Source organism: Myxine glutinosa, chromosome 11, assembly GCF_964187855.1.
Source record: "Myxine glutinosa chromosome 11, kmMyxGlut1.1, whole genome shotgun sequence".
Classification (NCBI taxonomy): Eukaryota; Metazoa; Chordata; class Myxini; order Myxiniformes; family Myxinidae; genus Myxine; species Myxine glutinosa.
The window spans coordinates 64,358,813-64,379,198 of record NC_136271.1 but is presented as its reverse complement, the minus strand read 5'-3'; the positions used below and the strand labels follow the sequence as shown (position 1 = coordinate 64,379,198).

Genomic DNA, 20,386 nt, shown 5'->3' with positions numbered 1-20,386 from the left:
GCCAAACCAAGTGACCTACGACATTATAATTTTCAAACTATATGCAACAGTGTTGTTAGATGATATTTGTAAAATATCACAACGATAGGGTGAGCGGTTTCAGAGATAGAATTATTTAATATTTTCCTTCAATCCAATATGCCTGCCAAACCATGTGACCTACGATGTCATAAATTTAATATTTCAATAGAAATGGGTCATAGATCATGTGCATGCAATTTCAGATTTTTAGGATAAGGAATTCGATTAAAACATTTTTGGCTGGTATACCACTTCACCTATGACATCACAATTATCATAAAAAACATTCTGCATGGGTGTCACTCCTACCCTGAAAGTTTCGTCTCACTCGGACATGTGGTTGCTGAGAAAAACGAGGTTCAACCCGAACGGACGGACGAACGGAAGGACGGACGGACAACCCGAAAACATGATGTCGGCGGAGGCATAAATATCGGAGGCATACGCATAAACATAAAAATCATATCTTTGCCGGTGGTAAACGATGACTAAACAAAGCATTCAAAGTCTTCGGAGTCATATGGCAGCCATCAAGGAAAGCAAAGCGCAGATGGGCCATCATCCCTAAGCCTGCTCGTCGATAAAGAATGGCATCGTTATACAACAAGACAAGTGAGGGTTAGATTCTTCCATGACATCTCTTTAATCCAGCTTCACGTCTTCGATGCAATAGATTGTAAGGACATTTCATCACATGTGTACATTGATGGTGTGAATTTAACATGTTTTTTTGTATATTTAGTCGAGGCTCATATACGAACGAACACATAGAACAAATAATAAAGGGAGTGGGAGAGAATAGGGGGAGAGGGAGGGAAGTACAACAACAGCAGGGAACAGGGACATCGGGAGATCTGTGGAAGGGAGAGGGCTGGGGCAGGGTACATGGGATAAGCAAGATGGACACCACAGGGGCTTTCAAGAAAGAAAACAGGGAATTTGAAGGTTTGGGGTGGATTAACGGGGGTGTTGATTATTATGGTCTTTTCTTGGGAGCAGGGGGGGAAACCCGTGACATGCTTTGCCCAAAAGGTGACGAATACTACATGGAACTCCAGCAGCCGATCCCAATCTCTTTTTGGAACATTAAACAAAACTAGAGGGCTGCGATTGGAGGTCGCTGATGGCTCCCAGGATAGCCAACTCATAATATTAGCCAATTGGTAGGTAGCACTTGAAATTCTGTCACAATGAAAACAAACATTTTTTTTTCCCCCCCCCCAAAAAGTGGGATGGACACTAAGACTTTCCACGGACACGCAGTCAGAATGAACACTTAGTGCTTCCATCCGGAAACAATAATAGTTAAAAAACAAGACCGAAAGTCTAACAGTGGCGTAGCCGGGCTTGTAAAATATTATAAACCACAAACACATATTATTAGCTTTTTAAACAGTCACTAATGCTGCTTATAACATTAAACAAACAAATTTGGAGGAATCCCGATATCCGTGAGGTAACTTTTACTTGCAGGACTGAGGGAAGATCTACTGTAATCTATATACCCCACCAGGATTGGATTAATAACATTCTATCAAAAATCGAGGCGAATTCCTTACTTCCGCGGTTGTTAGTACCTTACACCGCTTATCATTGATTCATGAACCATACACCGCTTCAATCCATCAACTTTGTATTCATGACATTGGGACAAAAGTGTTATTATTATTATTATTATTATTATTACTAATACGAAAACGATACACTACTGTATTAAGAAACCTGGGTTTAATTTGTACGAAACGGCCTGAAGGTGAGGCATAAAGCCGAAGGCCTATGCGTACCATTTTGATGGAAGAGCCGTAACGCCGATGCTTTCGATATTTGATGGTCATTTTAACAATCGGTTTGTTTGTGTTTCACAATGAATGAAAAACGTGAAGGTAGAGCATGGCAATGGTGATATATTACAGGTCCGAATGATATGTTCCGGCTGAATAAAATTGGAATCAAAATGCAGGTGTGTGGAGAGTCAGCCGCCGTAATGACATCAGACGTAATCACATCACCCTGTCATGTGACCAGATCCTCAGCTCTGATTGGTATACGTTTGAGGGGACATACATGCAGACAGACTAACACTGTGCTAGACGGCTTTGCCCTATGGGCTGCGATGTTAAAAAATATTGGGAGAATTAAATGAAAGTTAAATAATTAAAAAAGTAAATACGTAATTAAGAAATCGAATAATGTAGAATTGAAAAATATTAAAATAATTGAAAATTGAAAAAATGTTTTGAAAATGTAATAATTGAAAAAAATCGAAAATAAAAAAATAAAGAAAAATTGGAAATTGGGGGAAAATTAATAAATGAAAGTTAAATAATGGAAAAATAAATGGTTCTTATTGCCGAGTTGATAAAATGATGTTCGTAGAATATCAATTCCAGCCTTTATTTTTTTAATGTTGGGATTTTTAGGGATGTGCAAAAAGATCATGCTCAAGAATGTGCTTAACATGTCTAAACACAGAGGTCGGGATATTGCACACCACTCCTTTCCTATGCCATCTCCAGGCGCTGCATAACGTCATTGCTGGGCACCGAAGGGGGCTCGGCAATGACGCACACTGAAAGGGAGTACTCAGTTTTCACTCTGGTTGTTTGTTTGTTTGTTTTCTTGTTTGTCCGGGCGATATCTCAGGCACCTTTTGAGTTAGGAAGCTGATATTTGGACATGCCAATGACCAAGTGATTCGGCTGCAAAGGCTAATTTTGATTTATTGATTAATCAATTAATCGATTAATTATTAAATTATTCGATTCATGACTTCATTGATTAATTTTTTTTAAGTTACAGATTCGGATGAAACGGAAGTGGTTTAGGTATTCAAATAGCCAATTGATTAATTATTTAATTATTTTATGATTATTATTTATTTATTTTTATTTTTCATCATTTATTTATTTATTTTCTTTGTCATCTGGGCAATATCTCGGGCACCTTTTGAGCTAGGAACCTAATATTTTGACACGATAATGACCAAGTGATGTCGCTATAAAGGATATTTTTGATTTATTGATTCAGCAATTAATCAATTAATTATTTATTGGTTAATAAATTAATCATTAATTTTTTTCGATTAATGACATTTAATTAATTTTCTAAAAGTTATACCTTCGAATGAAGCACTGGTAGTTTAGGTATGCTATTCGCCAATTGATTAAGAAAATATTTTAGGAATATTATTTTTTGATTTTAATTAAGCAATTAATCAATCAATAAAATTATTGTACACCTCTCCCACCCAATTTAGTCTCTATGAGCCGCGCTGGAGGATATTTATTTATTTGGCATGGGGCGGTGTACTTTGAATGTATATGTATTTGTTTCTGGGTATTTTTATTACCCTAAACAAGAACCATGCAAGAATGTATTGAAAGTATAAACTGTCATCCTGGTATTTCATGTGAGTGTGTGCGCTGTCCCGCGGATGGAAGTTAAACTTGTCGTCCCGTTTGCTAGCATCAGCTGGTGAATGTTAAAGATCCCACGGCGTCTTTCAACGAACAGTATCACCGGCACCCTTAAAAAGTTTGACATTCCTGCCAAAAATCACCTTCGGTCGAATGTCAAGCCTGGCCAGCCAATTCGTGAAAGACTTGGGCCAAGCACTTTCCCAGGCTGACCCCACAAGAAAGTGAGGATAATTGGACCTACTAAATAAGTAATAGTCGTAGTAGTAGTAGTAGTAGTAGTAGTAGTAGTAGTAGTAGTAGTAGTAGTAGTAGTAGTAGTAATAATACTAGTAGTAGTAGTAGAAGTAGTAATCGTAGTAGTAGTAGTAATAATAGAAGTAGTAATAGTAGTAGAAGTAATAGTAGTAGAAGTAGTAATAGTGATAGTCGTAGTAGTAGTAGTAGCAGCAATAGTAGTCGTGATAGTAGAAGAAGAATATTACTGTTTAAAATCCTAGGAATTGTCAGTGTTGGTAATTCATTACAGGAGACTGTCTGAGATCAAATTTACCGAAACCTCACAAACCGGTCTCAACAGTCTCCTAACCTTCAGTTTCATTTGGCACAACATCAATAAAGCCGCGGGATACGTTCATATCGATTGCGCATTTTGATCAACCTTAACCGATCGATTTCTTGTCAAAAGACCTTTATTTGAGAGCACTGTTAATGGCTTCACGGTTTGCAGAGTCTGTGGGCTTACAAGGAGATGAAGCCATCAGAGATCATGGCATCAAGCAAATGCATTTCCTTTCTTTATGCAGCACCTGGCTGTGGGTTTGCACCTTTGCTGAGAGCGTGGCCGTGCCTCTGATGCGGTGTCCCATGTAGGATAGAGCAGGATTTAGCCATTAGTTCAGGATGCTGGCGATAGCTCGCCCACTCTTCACCAAGGACACCGTGGGATCTTTTTAAAGTCCACCAACGAATGGACGGGATGCTCAGTTGAACGTCTGTCCGAGAGACGGCACACCGTGAAACACCGGGATGACCATTTAGGATGAATCAAAACGGACCAGGATAGGCAGCTCAGAGACGAAGGCACCTATCTCCAGGTCATCCTAACACGGTCTCCCAGCCAATGAAATCGGCAGTGCACTTCAAAAAGGGATTTGGTTTCTTCGTATACAATCGGAACTGGACTGGAGTGAAGGAGAAGATGAATACGTGGAAGGAATGTATGGAGACAAAAGGTCTGAAGGTGAATATCGGAAAAACGAAGGTGATGGCAAGTGGTCAAGCATGTGGTGAGGTGGAAAGAACTGGGAAGTGGCCCTGTGCTGTGTGTAGGAAGGCTGTCGGAGTGAACTCCATTCAATGTACAATGTGCGCTGAGTGGGTTCATCAAAAATGTAGTGGTCTGAGAGGGTCATTAACCAGTGTGGCAGCTACATTCAAATGTAAGGTGTGCACAGAGGGAGCTGCAGATGGAGGAAATGTTGAGTTGGATCTTGGAGACGGCGTGAAGCTGGAAGGTGTGAAAACATTTTGTTACCTTGGAGACATGCTGAATGGAAAAGGTGGATCAGACTCGGCAACGGTTGCTCGAGTGAGATGTGCATGGAAGAAGTTTCGGGAACTGAGTGGCGTGCTGATGAGGAGGAGAGTGTCGCTGAAGCTGAAGGGAAAGGTGTATAGTGGGGCGGCTTAGCCCAAATATTCAAAAGAATTGTGCATTTTGTGATACAAGCACCAAATTTGGCACACTAGTAGACTATCATATTATGAAAAGATCTGGATATTGGGCCATCTCAGATTCAGAGATTTGATTTTTGCAAGATTTGCAGATTTTGCAAGCTGAGATTGCAACGCCAGGGACGGCCGACTCCTTCCTACGAGCTGCCCACGTCACCCGCACAAGAAGAGCTCATCAAATCACTGCAGCGGCACTGCACATCCTGCAACACCGTGCGTATGAACGCCACTGTATGACATATGCTGATGATGCAGAAGACCTGCCTGAGTTCGAAGACTGGTGTCACCAGAGAGGAGAAGACATTCCCAACTTTCAGTACTGGGCAACTGTGCTGGAACTAGAGATGTTGGTACTGGTCTACATGCGTTCTCTGCGGCAGGCTTCATTCACGACGTACCTTGATGCCCTGACGGAACTGGTCCCATGGTTCCATGCCTTAGACCACACACACTATGCCAGGTGGGTCCCTGTTCACCTGAGGGACACGGTTGCACTCCCAATGAAGCACCCAGATGTAGCCAGAGAATTCAGGGCTGGCAACTTCACTGTACAGAAGACGAAGAAGGTGTTCTCTTCGATCCCAATCGAATCGAAATCTTGCAAAAATCAAATCTCTGAATCTGAGATGGCCCAATATCCAGATCTTTTCATAATATGATAGTCTACTAGTGTACCAAATTTGGTGCTTGTATCACAAAATGCACAACAGGTTTGCTATGCTGCTACACTAGTATGGTGCATGTGTGAGAAGTGTTATGATTTATGGGAGCGAGACATGGGTAATGAACGTAGAGCAGCAACGAAGCCTTCAAAGGGTGGAAATGCGAATGGTTCGGTGGATGTGCGGAGTATCGTTGAGAGAGAGAGGAAGACAAATGATGAATTGCGAAAGATGATTGGAATAGAGCCTGTGATTGATGCTGTGAAGAGGAACAGGTTGAGATGGTTTGGTCATGTGTTGAGGAAGGATGAAAGTGATTGGTTGAGAAGAGTGATGGAAATGAATGTAGAAGGAAGTAGAGGACGGGGAAGACCGAGAAAGACTTGGCTAAAGATGGTGGAAGAAGAAATGTGGGCAAGGGGGTTAACAAGGAGAGATGCAGAAAATAGGGCAAAATGGAGAACATTGTCATGGGGACCGCAAGGCTAACCCCTGCTCTTGCAGGGAAAATGGCCTTAAAATGCCTGTTGTTGTTGTTGTTGTTGTTGTATACAATCCGAAATGATATTCCCTTTATACACGTGAACTGGGAACAGTGCAAACATGGAAAAAGTTCAAATGTCATGTTCAACAAAACCGGGATTTGCAAAGCTTTCATGTTCATAAAGGTGTGACAAACGGAGGTCCGTGCTCACCTGGACAAAATTTTCCAGGACTTCACATCAAAGTTCCTGCCTACCTCCCCCCATGCACCAATGTCGCCGCCAAAGGTGACTAAACTGGGCATCGATGCTGGCCTTTGTCTTTTGTCTGTCTGTTTGTTTGTCTATCTGTCTGTCTGTCGTTTCCATGTTGTGTCAAACATTATTTTTTACCTTCGTGTGTTTCGCTGAGAAACTTTTTTTTAAAAGGGCAAAAAACCTCTTCAATCGTTCCCTTGGAAAGGACTGTTTCTCCTTTTCCATCTCCCGGTGCTATTGTTACCCTCTCATTATTCTCTTCTTCCTTTTGACGTTTCAAATGCCTCGAGACTTTGTTGATCGCCTGTTCAACTCGAGTGGATTTCTTTCTCTAACAAATGAAAGACATCACCGTTAAAACGGCAAGTATATGGAACAGGGACGTCTGAGACAAGTGAACTTTGTTCACCGCAAACAAAAGTTTCAGGCAGACGGTGTTCAGCAAATGTCCCTATTGTGTTTGAGGCAAAAACAGTCATTTCACAAACAAATGTTTGACTAATACGAACCACCACCACTGACAATCCAGCAGTGACGTGGCAGTGCTGCTGAAATGAACTCGATTCCTGAAGCTTCAAACTGCTGTCTTCGGTTGGATTTGAAAGCACACCCTCTGGGATGCCGTCCAGTAACCTCACCAACGATCCACCACCGTATCCCACGCAGGCATGCATACCTGATTGTCCCTCAAGTGTTCTAATCAGAGGCAATCCTAAAAATAGTTGACACCAGTTGACTGCAACAACCTTGAAGCTGTACTGGGGTGCATAAACAGGGCCAGACAATGGGTCCATGAACAGGACCAGACAATTGGTGCACGAACAGGGCCAGACAATTGGTGTATGAACAGGGCCAGACAATGGGTGCATAAACAGAGCCAGACAATGGGTCCATGAACAGAACCAGACAATGGGTGCACGACCAGGGCCAGACAATGGGTCCATGAACAGGACCAGACAAGGGGTGCACAACCAGGGTCAGACAATGGGTCCATGAACAGGGCCAGACAATGGGTCCATGAACAGGACCAGACAATTGGTGCACGAACAGGACCAGAAAATTGGTGCACGAACAGGGCCAGACAATGGGTCCATGAACAGGACCAGACAATGGGTGCATAAACAGGGCCAGACAATGGGTCCATAAACAGGACCAGACAATGGGTGCACGACCAGGGCCAGACAATGGGTCCATGAACAGGACCAGACAATGGGTGCACGACCAGGGCCAGAAAATGGGTCCATGAACAGGACCAGACAATGGGTGCATGACCAGGGCCAGACAATGGGTGCATAAACAGGACCAGACAATGGGTGCACGACCAGGGCCAGACAATAGGTCCATGAACATGGCCAGAGCCAGTTCAGCTTGTTGACTCGGAGTTTTGATCAGGAAACCAGAAGGTTCACGTTGGTGGACAGACCGAGGATTCTGGAAAGGAAAGACGATACCCGAAGGACCCGACGGACACGTTATGGTACGAGAGGACAGACTTGTTGATTTGGGCCAATAAATACGCCATGTTTATGGGACACGGCACAGCTGCCGGCATTCGTCATTGGCGGTTAAAGATCACGTGGCATCTTTCATGGAGAGTCGACGAGATATCGCCGGAACTCTGAACGGATTAGAAATTCTTACCTTAAACTGCGGGGAGCAAGTGGCCTGGTTTCTCGGGTACTTCTTTGCACCAGGTAACAACGCTTGCCACCTGTGTGCGGTCGCTGTCCGGGCAGCAGTTGCCACAGTAAACGAAATCACACACGTGTTGGGAAGTGACGTGTGCACGCCAATCTTTGGCTACGAGGGGCAACCATGAAGGTAAACGCTATTTATTATCCCATATTGCCAAGGAGATCTGCACGACCTCGACTCTTGAGCGAACCCACCAATTTGGATTTTGGAAATCCAAGGTGAATTCCAGGGAGGAAGATAGTTACACGTTTTTACGGAATGCTCCCCCCCCCCCCACACCCCCCCCACCCCTCGCGAGTCCATAACTCGTGCAAGGTGGAACACAAATCCAGGTGTCGTGGAATAAACCACGGCCGAAGGTGGACGTCCGTCCCTCCTGAACTCCTGGCCGTGGGAATTCTTTGTGCTTGTGGAACGTGAGGTCGTGGAACTTTTGGAAACAAAATCGAGTTTGGGATTTCCAAACATCCGTGGGATCTTTAACGTCCATCAACCGATGCCGGCACATGGGACGCGTCGCCCTGTCTAGCGTCCATCGGACACATTGATGAATCACCCTGTCTGTGAAACACCGGGATGACAGTTTATTCCTGGGTCGGGATTCGAACCTCAGAGGGGAGTGTGTATCCCCAGGTACAAATAATGGAATATCTGGAAGAATGGAGTAAGGGGTGGAGGAGGAGGTGGGTGTGGGTGCAACCCCCAAGTGATGTTCAACTTTAGTCTTGTCTTTGACAATTATTGTGGAACGACATATTTGGACACAGGAACAATCTATCTGGATCCCGTGGGACTCCTGAGCTGTCCGTGTCTGCAGCTCGACAAGCCGTGTCCTCCAGTCCGGAAGGATTCCCCATTTTGTCCCTTCGACGTCCTCCGGGCTAGGGGGGCTTCGTCGACGCCCCCACCTGATCTCGCAAGGCATGGATGGACGTGTGTGTGTGTGTGTGTGTGTGTAGCAATTCCCGTCTGTCCATCAGTCCATGTACTCGTGTTGGACACATCGAGTCACCATTCCCGTTCCGTTCCATTGAAACCCTTCCGATTCGCCGTTTCTTAACGTTCGATCGTCGCTCACTCACCTTGTATCCAGCTTTGTCCGACTCTCTGTCCTCCACGGGCTCCTCCATCGTGACGTGTCCCCGCGGAATTCTGCAGAGCGGGATGGGGTCGGACACGGAGGTAAAATATGGTGTGAGACATGTACATGGCGGAACACGCGGACGCAAAGATGCGCGAAAGCCACGAACGGACAAAAGCGATGACTCACGGGTGCGGACAAATCGGAGTCGCCTGCGGACGGACACGGCGACACCCTGACCAAGATGTAATTAATTATTTGTCCGAAGGAGCCGTCCGCGGTGCTCTGACATCGTGCGCGGACTAGAGAATGGCGCCGTCCGGACACTCTCCGGGCATTGTCCCGGACCCGGAGCGAGAGCGGGGACAACGAGATCAGGCACAAAGCCCCCCCCCTCCCCCAACCCGAGCTCCTCCCGAGGCTTGTACATAAATAGCGTCGAACACGCGGCACAATGAGCACCGGAGACGCCTCTCCGCGCCCCGGTGAAGCGTCACCCGAACGAGCACGTTGCAGCCGTCGAGGCTTTGTGACGTCCACCATCGCTTACGACGTCACGCGAACGCACACGGAGAAGACGAGGCCGGCTGGCGCGACCTCGGGGTCTCACCCACCTCTACATCGCCGGCGGACGCGCAACCCGGATGGTCTTCGCAGGGCGCAGCACGGTGGACCGTTCCCACGTGCGGCTCGTGCTGAGGTCACGGCACGGTTACCGAGTAGAAACGCAGCCCCGGTCGGACCTCCTTCAGCCCACACCTCCCACCCCTCCCCCGATTTGGCGCGCACCTCTTATCGTGCTCGGAATACGAACCATTAACTAACATTTCCTTTCCCCCTCCGTGCGCTCAGGATCATTAGAGTGGTGTTCCGTGGTTGTGGCTCCTTGGGGGGGGGGGGGGGGGGGGGAGGGTTTGCACCTCCAGCATCTCGCAGTGGAAAGAGAAAATCGAAAGTTTAAATTTAAATCGAAATGCTTGAAAGATCAATTAATAACGAGCATCGAACCATTTTGTTTTTGATCATTAAATTCCACTTTATAATTGTCACTCAACCACAACGTCAACTGTGTGTGTGTGTGTGTGTGTGTGTGTGTGTGTGTGTGTGTGTGTGTGTGTGTGTGTGTATAAAACGTACACGAAATGCTCATCTTGCATTGTTATTGCGTACGTAAAATGTAGACGTCATCTTCATGATTAGGTGATGGTTTGAGTGATCTGATGTGTCCTTGAAGACCGTTGACCGACGATTTGGGTCTTTTGTTTGGGATGGGGATGTAGGTTCGATTCCCGACAAGCGCAAACCCCATTTTGCAGACCAGTTGCAGTTGCATCGCCAAGCAAATCATCCTTTGGAGGGATGTTAAGCTGGATGTCGCACCTGCTTGCATTTTCTGGTGGATGTTAAAGATCCTACGGTATCTTTCGAACACAGACAGACACCCACCCCCTTCCCCCCTTTTAGGGCTGGCACGATGCCATAGAGGTAGGCACCCTCACCTCAACTGTCTAGCCTGGGTTTGAAACCTGACCCAGCTACAAACTCTCATCCCGGGGTTTCACTGGCAAGGCGATGTGTGTGCCGTCCCTCCGGTGGACGTTAAACGGGGGTCACATCTGTTAACCGTCCCATAGTCACTTCATGAAGAGTCGGCGAGCCATCGCCGGCACAATGAGCAAATTACAAATTCCTGCCCTAACCGGCAGGGGGCACTGCATCAGCGGCACATCCTCACCCCAGCCAATGCTACCCAAGGGGCGACGGACGAGGTGTGTAATTAACCAAGGGGCATTGCATGAAGATCGGTATAAAATGTCGCTCGTCCATCGATGCTCCTTCAGAATCCTCGGATGCAGTTCAACCAGGCAACACAAGTCAGAGTTGATCTACAAAACCACAAAACAAGGTTTACTCCAACCAGAATGAATGAATGAATGAATGATCGTTTTAAGGCCATTTTCCCCGCTAGAGCGGGGGTTAGCCTTGCGGGCCCCATGACAATCATGGTTCCCTGTTTGAGGCAATGTTTTTATGGCCGGATGCCCTTTCTGACGCCAACCCTTGGTCACGCTCTTACGATGCGCAGGGATACGGTGTACCTATTCTGAATCGGGGTACACACCGTGATCATTCATCCCAGCAAGCTGGTACTCAATTTGCCGACCTCGGAAGGATGACAGGCTGAGTCAACCCCCCTGGCGTTAATTCAGCGATCGACCGGGATTCAAACCCAGGATCCTAGGATCCCAAGCCGGCACCCTAACCGCTAAGCCAACGCCAACCAGAAAGATTGGAAAACTCCATTTTTTGGGGAAATATTTAGAACTGAACAAGTGCAAGTTCTACAAGGAGACGTGAAATATTTATGTAACTTTGTCTTTACTTGTACACCAAATCATGTCACAAAATAATTTCCATCAAATCATTCGACTCCCAAACATTTGCGGGGGACATAGGGCATCGGACACGACAATTTATGCAAAATTCCATTAAACTCGCGAATCATTTCCATCGTAATTCTTATTGCCTCCAGGTCACCTCTGAACGAGGCCGGAGACGATGCAGTAAATTGAGAATCAGTTTCCATGAAATTTTAAGGATAAAATCATCAGTGGGATCCAATGGATCAGCTCAAATCGTGCAACAAAAAGGCCACAACTTGAGGTCTGAAAATAACTCGACCACCGAAACCCCACCGACCATCCCCAACTAAACGAAGGACAAAGTGGAAGGAATATGGTCAAGAACTGGATCATTTCATGGCCCAAAATTACGACGTCACGAAAAAGGAATTTCACATTCTTCATCAGACGTGTTCACTTCGTACACGACATGACGTCACACGTTATCAAAGCGAGAGGCTTGCTTTGGGTAATCGCAGCAGGAAGGCGGCTCGGCCATCAGGAAGATATTCACAATATAGGGAATTAATACCATGATACTTGCGACAAAGCGGTGCGATTTCTTTTCCACGCATTTGCATCGCTACAGCATGAGAGGTGTGGGGAAAAACAAGTTACCGAAGGACAAACGTCCACTTGAACAACCATCTTGTTTGCGGCGACCAGGAAAGCAAAGATCAGTCCGACGCAATCGATGCCGAACACGCTCGGCCATCGGTCCGGTGTTGTTGAAAGTGCACACCAGTTGCACGACTTCATTGGTGGTGCCATCAAGATCCCGCAAAGATGGCGGGTGCTCGATGCCAGATTCTTACGAGACCTTTGCTGCACCGACGGCAGTGACGAAAACCGGAGTAAACGAGCAACGCGTAACGGGCCGGTGGACATGTCGAAAGAAAAATCATCATCGGTGTCCACGTTAAGAGCATCGGCAAATTGGGTGTTTTGTAGATCATTCTTCATGTGTAAATGGTGGTCAATTGCAAGGTCATGGTTGATCTGCAACAACACATACAGCAGAACATGTAAACAACAACCAAAAATAAATAATTATTCCTTCATTCTTCTTAACAAAAGAGATGGTGTAATTTACGAGTACTGGCTCTAGCAAGACATAGTACACTTGATGGTCTATTGAAGACCCCTCTTCGTCCCCCTCACCCCAAAAACTCGAATTGGGAGCAACTTTGCACTTCCACTCTGCCGTATTTGAAAGGAAAATTAAACAATTTTAAAAAAACTATCAAGACTTCAAAACAGTAGAACGCGGCATTGAAAGAACAAATCAAGAGACATCTTCCAATGTAGCAGTTGTTGAAATTGGCAAAATATAAATCCATCCAAGGTGGTTTTTCTGGTTACCTCCACCACTGAAGGTGGGCAGAGGTTATGTTTTTCACCCCTGTCTGTCTTTGAACAGGATTTCTCAAAAAGTTGGACGGATTCGGAACAAGTTTGGTCTGCAGATCGGGTGTGTGACGAGAAAGAATTGATCAGGTTTTGGTGAAGATCCAGATTCGGAGATTTTTTACTTTTTAAATTACTCTTCACAATTGAGAGATCGGCCAAAAACGATATACCTCACGATATTTCAAAAACATTGTGGACGGATGTGGATGAAACAAGATGGACGACTTGGTTAGGCAACAAGAACAAGCCGATTACATTTTGGTTCAATCCAGGTCCGGCCTATCAGCGCGATACAAAACGTAAACCGTTTAGCCTGGCCGAGGTACGTGCTCTAACAAGTGCCATTCTAGTTTAAGTAGGCATTAGTATCCCGGTTGCTATGAACATCATCTTGGTTGCGAAGGAAGAATTCACATAACACCTGTACAAGTGTACCTCTGTATTTGCTGTGCAGTTAAAATCGTGGGTGCAGACGGCCATTTTGTTGGGGTTTGGACGGAGTTTCCATTTTATGCAAAAATACTCCTCCAGTATGCCCAGATCTCAGGTGAGTTGGTCCGTGACAGATTTTAGTTCGGGGCCCTGTGCTACAACTGCCATGTCATCAGCGTATTGGAGTTTGAAGTAGGTTGTCGTGAGTCGGTCGCTGACGGAGGTTAAAGAGGGCTGGGGCTAGGACAAATACTTGAGGGAGGCCATAGTTTAGGGTTTGAACATGGTTTGTATTGCAGATGAGGCTGTGTCATAGACCGATGACAGGTGAGACTACATGCCATTTGAAGCCTTTGTTTGCAGGATTGTCAGCCCACCCCATAAGGAAAGGTATCAATATCCATATGTGTTACTAGCTCCCTGGCCATCATCAGTGTGGAGTGGATTCCCCCCAGAAAAAGCAAACTTACAATTATAAGAATGATGGATTGCAATACATTCTGCTTCTCTCAGCTCCAAATTTGTTACCTTCCTTATCAACCCGCTTCCAAGCTGCAGAAATCAGAACAAGCCGTGGATTTCCCCCGTGACAGGATTCAAATTGATGTCGTAGAAACAAGGACGAGTGGGTAGTCCTGGCATAGTCTGGATCTGCAATGGCATGGCAAGTTGCAATTGAAAATAAATAAGTAAATACAAGTGGAGCTACATTCAAAGTACACTGCCACCATGCCAAATAAATAAATAACATATCCTTCAGTGCACATTACCAGGGCACCTTCAGTGCCAGGCAATGCTGCAGTGTAGCACGTGGAGACGGAATCGAGAGGCAGCGGTGTACAATAATTAATTGATTATTGCATAATTAAAATAAAAAAATACATAATCGTAAAATAATTAATTTCTTAATCAATTGGCAAATAGCAAACCAAAACCACCACTGCTTCATCGGAATCTGTAACTCTTTGAAAATTAAGCAATTAATCAAAAAATGAATAAATAAATAAATAATCGATTAATTGATTAATCAAAAAATCAAAAATACCCTTTATACTATAATTTGGTCACCGTCGTGTCCGAATATCAGCTTCCTAGCTCAAAAAGTGCCTAAGATATTGCCCAGATGAGAAAGAAAATAAATAAGTACTTAATAATTAAAATAAATAAATAATAATCGTAAAATAATAAATTTGTTAATAAATTGGCTAATAGCATACCTAAACCACCGAATGTAACTATTTGAAAATGAAACAATTAAATAATTAATCTACGAATTGATTAACAGATAAATAATAAATAAAAAAGCCCCCTTCGGCACCCAGCGATGACGTCATGCAGTGTCTGGAGATGGAATAGGAAAGGAGCGGTGTACAAAAAACAGTGAGAATTGGAATTATTACCGTAAGATAGCATTGCAAGGTCAGATCGATTGATGGGATAGAACACAACAGTTGCTGAAGAGGTGAAAAATAAAGCAGAAATGCAAATAATGGGTGGACAGACAAGGACCATTTGAGGCAATACTTTGAGGGGGCAACTTGAGACGACACCCAAAGTGACCAAGCAAGTGTAATCTGTGCGTTTTCTCACCGAGCCGATGAGCGGTGTGAGGAATCCCGCTCCCGCACTGGCACGAATGTCTCGCACGGGCAGCAGGAAGTCGTGCGGTGCACCCTTGAGCTCCGCACAGTGACTCAGAGACAAGTGGGTCTTCGCCATGCATATCGGCAGCTCTCCCAGACCCTGCATGCAGTGTGAAACATAGGGACGAGTAAACATTTGAAAATATTAAAGCTGGTCAAAGGGCCGTTCGGATAGCCTCGAGGTATGTGCAATGCTCTTGGAGCTGCCTGGACCCAGCAATACCGTAGCGTTTCGAATATACCCAAATATAGACTCAGCTATGTATCAGTGTTATTATTTATCTGCTTTACCATATTGTTGACCTTTCAAACCACTCACCACAAATGGTTTCAATTATAGTGTCCCACATACTTAGAATGTACCTTGTTTGTTTTTCGTGCTATGATAACGAGACTGGCAGCACAAGAAAGGGAAACTCTGATTAGATTATTTTAATTTTTCCAGCTACATATTTGAAAAACATGTTTCAGCAAAGTGAAGAACAAAAAGTGTTCATCGTGGAAGAATATCATAAGAATAATTTTGCTTTTATAGTTTTAAGACATTTGATCCAAATTTCCTTAGTGTGACAAGTTGAGTGGCTCTTTCGAATGATTTATATCATCATCGTCATTATCATCATCATTAGACCCAAAAACAATAAGTTCTAAGCATTTTTAACTGTGCAACTGTTTTTGGGATCATCTGTGCCAATGAATGTTATCACCTCTGCCACCGAAAGTGGATGGAGGTTATGTTTTCACCCCTGTTTGTCTGTCTGTTTGTGAACAGAATATCTCGATATTGTGGACAGGTTCAATCAAAATTTGGTGGAGAAGTTGGGTATGTGACAGACAAAATGATTCCATTTTGCTGAAGATTCGAATCCGGATCAGATAATCTTTTAAGTGATTCTTCACCATTTTGGTGTAAGGGCCAAAAATTATATGTTGCATGATGTCTCAAACGGTTATGGACTGATTCAGACTAAACTTGGTGGGCAGGTTGGGTGTGTGACAAGGACGAATTAATTCTGTTTTGGTGAAGATCCTGATCTGGGAATTTTAAAAGTGATTCATCACCGAGTGATAGGGCCAAAAACGATACATAGCACGTTATATCAAAAAGGTACCGATGGATTCTGATGAAACTTAGTGGACAGGTTAGGTGTGTGCTATCCTGCTCACAAACAGAATGACTGGTGAAAACATAACCTCGCTCCACCATCGGTGGCGGACGTAATAATCGTTACACACATTCGACTCAACGTGGCTCATGTAACGACCACACCTTAGTTTTTAACCAATTTATTCTGACAGAAGCTTATAGACTTTAAGACTATTTCTATAGACTCGGCACAGCACTTCATTTACTTGTGGCTTTCCTCAAAATACTCAAAGTTAAAAACAAGAAATATGTCGTGCATAGCACGATACTTGCGAAGTCCCTAAAATAAGTTGTTGGCCTATTACGACCTTAAAAATAATTGGTGGTTGAATTCAGTGACCTGATATACAAATCCTCTTCAAATTCCAAGTCAATCGGATGAAAATTGAGGATTTTAGAAATCTGGCATATGTTGACCTTTTGGCCGATGTTGACCTCAAAAATAGTTGGGGGTTGAATTCAGTGACCAGATATGAAAATCCTCTTAAAATTTCAAATCAAGCAGATGAAAATTGAGGATTTTACAAATTTGGCCTTTGACTTTTTGACCTCAAAAATAGTTGGTTTCCCAATTTAGTGACTCAATATACAAATGCTGTTCAATTTTCAAGTCAATTGGATTAAAAATGGCGATTTTAGAAATTTGACCTCCAGATGACCTTTGACCTCAAAATCAATAGGCTTCTCAATTGTGACGACCTCTACAGCTTTGTGAAGGTTCGTGAAGATCGGTTGAAAATTGTGACCTGTAGGCGACTGACATACAGACAGACAGACAGACAAACAAACGAAAAGTCACTCATAGAGCGACACTTGGCAAAACAACAAAGTAGAATGGCACTCATTAGAGCATCCTATTGACCTCAAAAATAACTAGTGGTTGAATTCAGTGACCTGATATGCAAATCCTCTTCAAAAGTTTAAGTTAATCGGATGAAAATTGACAATTTTAGAAAATTAGCCTATGCTGACCTTTTTGCCGATGTTGACCTCAAAAATAGTTGGTGGTTGGTTTCAGTTAGTTGATATGAAAATCCTATTCAAATTTCAAGTCAATCGGATGAAAATTGAGGATTTTAGAAATTTGAAAAGGCTGTTGACCTTTTGACTTCAAACATATTGTTGCGAATATGGAATTTGGCCTCCATATCCGCTTGTAAATATTCCCCTATTTCCCCAATACTCCCCAACTATCCCCAATCCCCCATTCCCTAGTCCCATTGTCTGTAAACAACAATCAGTAGAGCCGACCTTCCCCTTTTTCCCCCATTAAATGTCGTGCCCAGGTCCACCGCATCACACGTAGACAACTTTCGGACATCTTGCTAGTTATTCTTAGTCTATGTCAGTTAAGGACTCGTTTCCATTAATTATGACTCTTCGTTGCACCAGAATGTGATTATATGGCACCAGTAGTGAGTTTAGGACCTTTCCCATACCTCCTTCCATCTTCTTCCCCAAACAACAACAACAACAACGACGCTGCGCAGGGGGAGTGTGCGTCCTCCCACCAGCTCGGTTAGCCGCCATGACCATGCGCTCCACGGGGTTACCACGAAGGGGCTGGCTGTCAGCTCCTCGTCAAGGGCGGAGCCTGGTAAACCCCCCGCACGCACCCAATGAGAAGCAACGTGCCGATTCCACGAGGCGGAGCTAATGAGCCGAGGGCGTGTCACTCCCCGCCGGATATACGAAGCGACTCACCGGATGTGACGTCAGATGCGCCCCCAGCTTGAGACGACAAGACACCACCTCGAGCGCTGTGAAACCTCCTGCATCTACTGGACCGTACAGTACCCTGTCCCTGAGCCCAGGTGCACCTGGAGCCATCGATCCTGCCTTTCCTAGCCATCAATCCCCGTGTGAGTCAGCCTTTTGTCCCGTTTATCTGTCGTCTGTTGGGGTTAATATAAGATTGTGTCTAAGTGCTTGTCTTTCTATGCTGTACCTCTCGTCCCTGTAATCTGACCTTCCGAACGAATATAATCTCCTCCGGAGGTCTTGAGAACCGTATCCCTGGTGTCGCGTCATTTTAATCCCAGCCGTGTGTCTTTTCCTTCATTGATCTAGCGTAGCGCGATTAGTCAACGTTCGGGTATAATCGGGTAACTTGTGCAGACGTGGTCATACCAAAACCGCTCGGTAAACTAACATCCACCACCGCGTCTGTAACGATTGGTGTCGAGGAGTGGAATTCGAACCCGGGACTAAATTTATTAGGCCCAAATTTGTAACAATTAGAATCGATTCGGAGCGCGTTTCCCGCGCGAAATTATAACGGCGAAATTTGATTTTGTTATACGAAAATAAAAACCCGAATTTTGAAAGTCGCGCTATGGCGGATCAAGACAGCTGGGGTCCGGTAGGGGAGAGTGAGGCAGGGTCGGTCCAGGACCAAATTGAGGGACGGGAGGAGAGCGAAGCAGTGAGGGCGGCAGGGTCGCAAAATAGCGTTGTCATGCACGAGGTGGCCACGGCGTCCACGCCCGCGACCGTAGTGGCGCCACCGGTGGATTTGAACTTGTTTTTCATACAAATGAAGGCCCTTATGGCCCAGAATAGGGAGGAAATGAGGGCTCAGAGTGAGCAAATGAGGGCTCAGAGTGAGCGATTGGAGGGCCAATTGGGGGTAATGGGAAACCAAATGGGGGTAATGGGAAACGAAATGGAGGTAATGGGAAACGAAATGGGGGTAATGAGGGACGAAGCGAGGGGTACCAGTGAGGGATTAGACAATAATTTTAAGGGATTAGACAATAATTTTAAGGGATTAGACATGAAATTTGGGAAATTAGACGATAGATTAGGGGAAATACAGGAGGGGTTAACGGGGGTAGAAAACAGAATGGCCGCTCAAGAGAATCAAATGGAAGGGATGCAAAAAGGGTTAGAGGGGTTAGAAAACACCATGGAAGGCAAATTGAGGGACATGAGGGACCAAGCGGAAAGGGAAGTTAACCAAATGGGGCAGCAGATAGAGGGGGTCAGAATGGGGGTAGAAACCAAACTGGATGCTCACAGGGAGGAAATGGAGCAGATGAGGGTGGCATCTGGGCAGGAGATGCAAGTGATGGGAGAGGAGATCAGAAGAGGTGTGAGTGAGGAGGTCGGAGGAGTGCGCGAGGAGGTGAGGCACTGTAAGGAGCACATGGAGAAGGAGGTGAGAAAGGGGACTGTAAAGTTACAAGGGGGCATAGAGGACCTGACGCAGGAAGTAGAACAGCTGACGGAGGGACAAAAAGAACTAACGGACCAGGTAAAGAAGAACACAGCGGTAATAGGAGGGTTAAAAGCGACACAAAATGACTTAAAAAATGACTTGGTAGCGACGAAGAGGGAATGTCAGATGGTACGTGAGGGACTGACAACGAGGCTGGACGAGGTGATAGAGGTAATGGAGACGAAGGACCGGCAGGTGAGGACGCACCTGGAAACGGTCAAGGTAGCCTTAGAGGATGAGCTTGAGGAGACGTACCGGGGAATAAAAGAGGTGAAGCACAAATTAGAAGAAGTGGAAGAAGGGATGAGCGAAATTAAGAAGCGACGGAGAGGGGATAAGAAAGAGATAAAAGAGGAGATAAAAGAATTGGTCCAAAGTCTGTGTTTGGATCGTGATGATGTGCTCATTAACCGGATGAGGGATTCGCAGGTGATGGAGGAGAAGCGAAGAGGAAGAGGACCCGGTGTAAGTGGTGACCAATATGGTCGTGCGTATGATGCGCCAGGTGATTTGATAAGCTTGGGGGTCGAGATGGACCCGGGTGTTCGGGAGAGGCCGTTGGTGAAGTGTGCGATAGGTCTGGTGTGCGAAAGAGGAGGTGTGCAAGAAAGTCCGACTCTGGGGTGTGTGAGGAAAAAGTGCGTGCCAAGGAGTAGTGAGGGTGCTGGCGAGAGTGAGTCGGTCGTAGCGCGTGTGCGAGGGAGCACATGGAAGCGCGGTGTGGTAAGTGTTACAGAGGGTGTGACGGGAGAGTGTGCGCAGGAGTGTGCGCGAGAAAGG

The 20,386-nt window shown here is 45.1% G+C and overlaps 2 protein-coding genes across 5 annotated transcripts in view; both read right to left on the bottom strand.

Annotated features, from left to right (window-relative positions):
* The window catches only part of LOC137411848 (uncharacterized), a 50,677-nt gene extending 40,586 nt beyond the window's left edge, over window positions 1–10,091 (bottom strand). The window contains exons 1-2 of one of the 2 annotated variants that reach the window (XM_068097133.2): window positions 9,967–10,091; window positions 9,354–9,423 (exon numbers count right to left, since the gene is read on the bottom strand). In XM_068097133.2, the coding sequence (XP_067953234.2) occupies window positions 9,354–9,401 (48 nt within the window). In that variant the 5' untranslated portion in view covers window positions 9,402–9,423; window positions 9,967–10,091. Of the gene's footprint in view, window positions 1–9,353; window positions 9,424–9,541; window positions 9,769–9,966 lie in introns of those variants that run through there. The other variant, XM_068097132.2, reaches the window with a different exon arrangement.
* Window positions 10,092–11,712: 1,621 nt separating this feature from the next.
* Window positions 11,713–20,386, bottom strand: part of MTHFD1 (methylenetetrahydrofolate dehydrogenase, cyclohydrolase and formyltetrahydrofolate synthetase 1) — a 92,575-nt gene continuing 83,901 nt past the window's right edge. For all 3 annotated transcript variants that reach the window (XM_068101831.2, XM_068101830.2, XM_068101832.2), the window contains 3 exons: window positions 15,187–15,339; window positions 14,125–14,247; window positions 11,713–12,753 (listed from right to left, as the gene is read on the bottom strand). In XM_068101831.2, coding sequence (XP_067957932.1) covers window positions 14,158–14,247; window positions 15,187–15,339 — 243 coding nt within the window. In that variant the 3' untranslated portion in view covers window positions 11,713–12,753; window positions 14,125–14,157. The remainder of the gene's footprint in view (window positions 12,754–14,124; window positions 14,248–15,186; window positions 15,340–20,386) is intronic.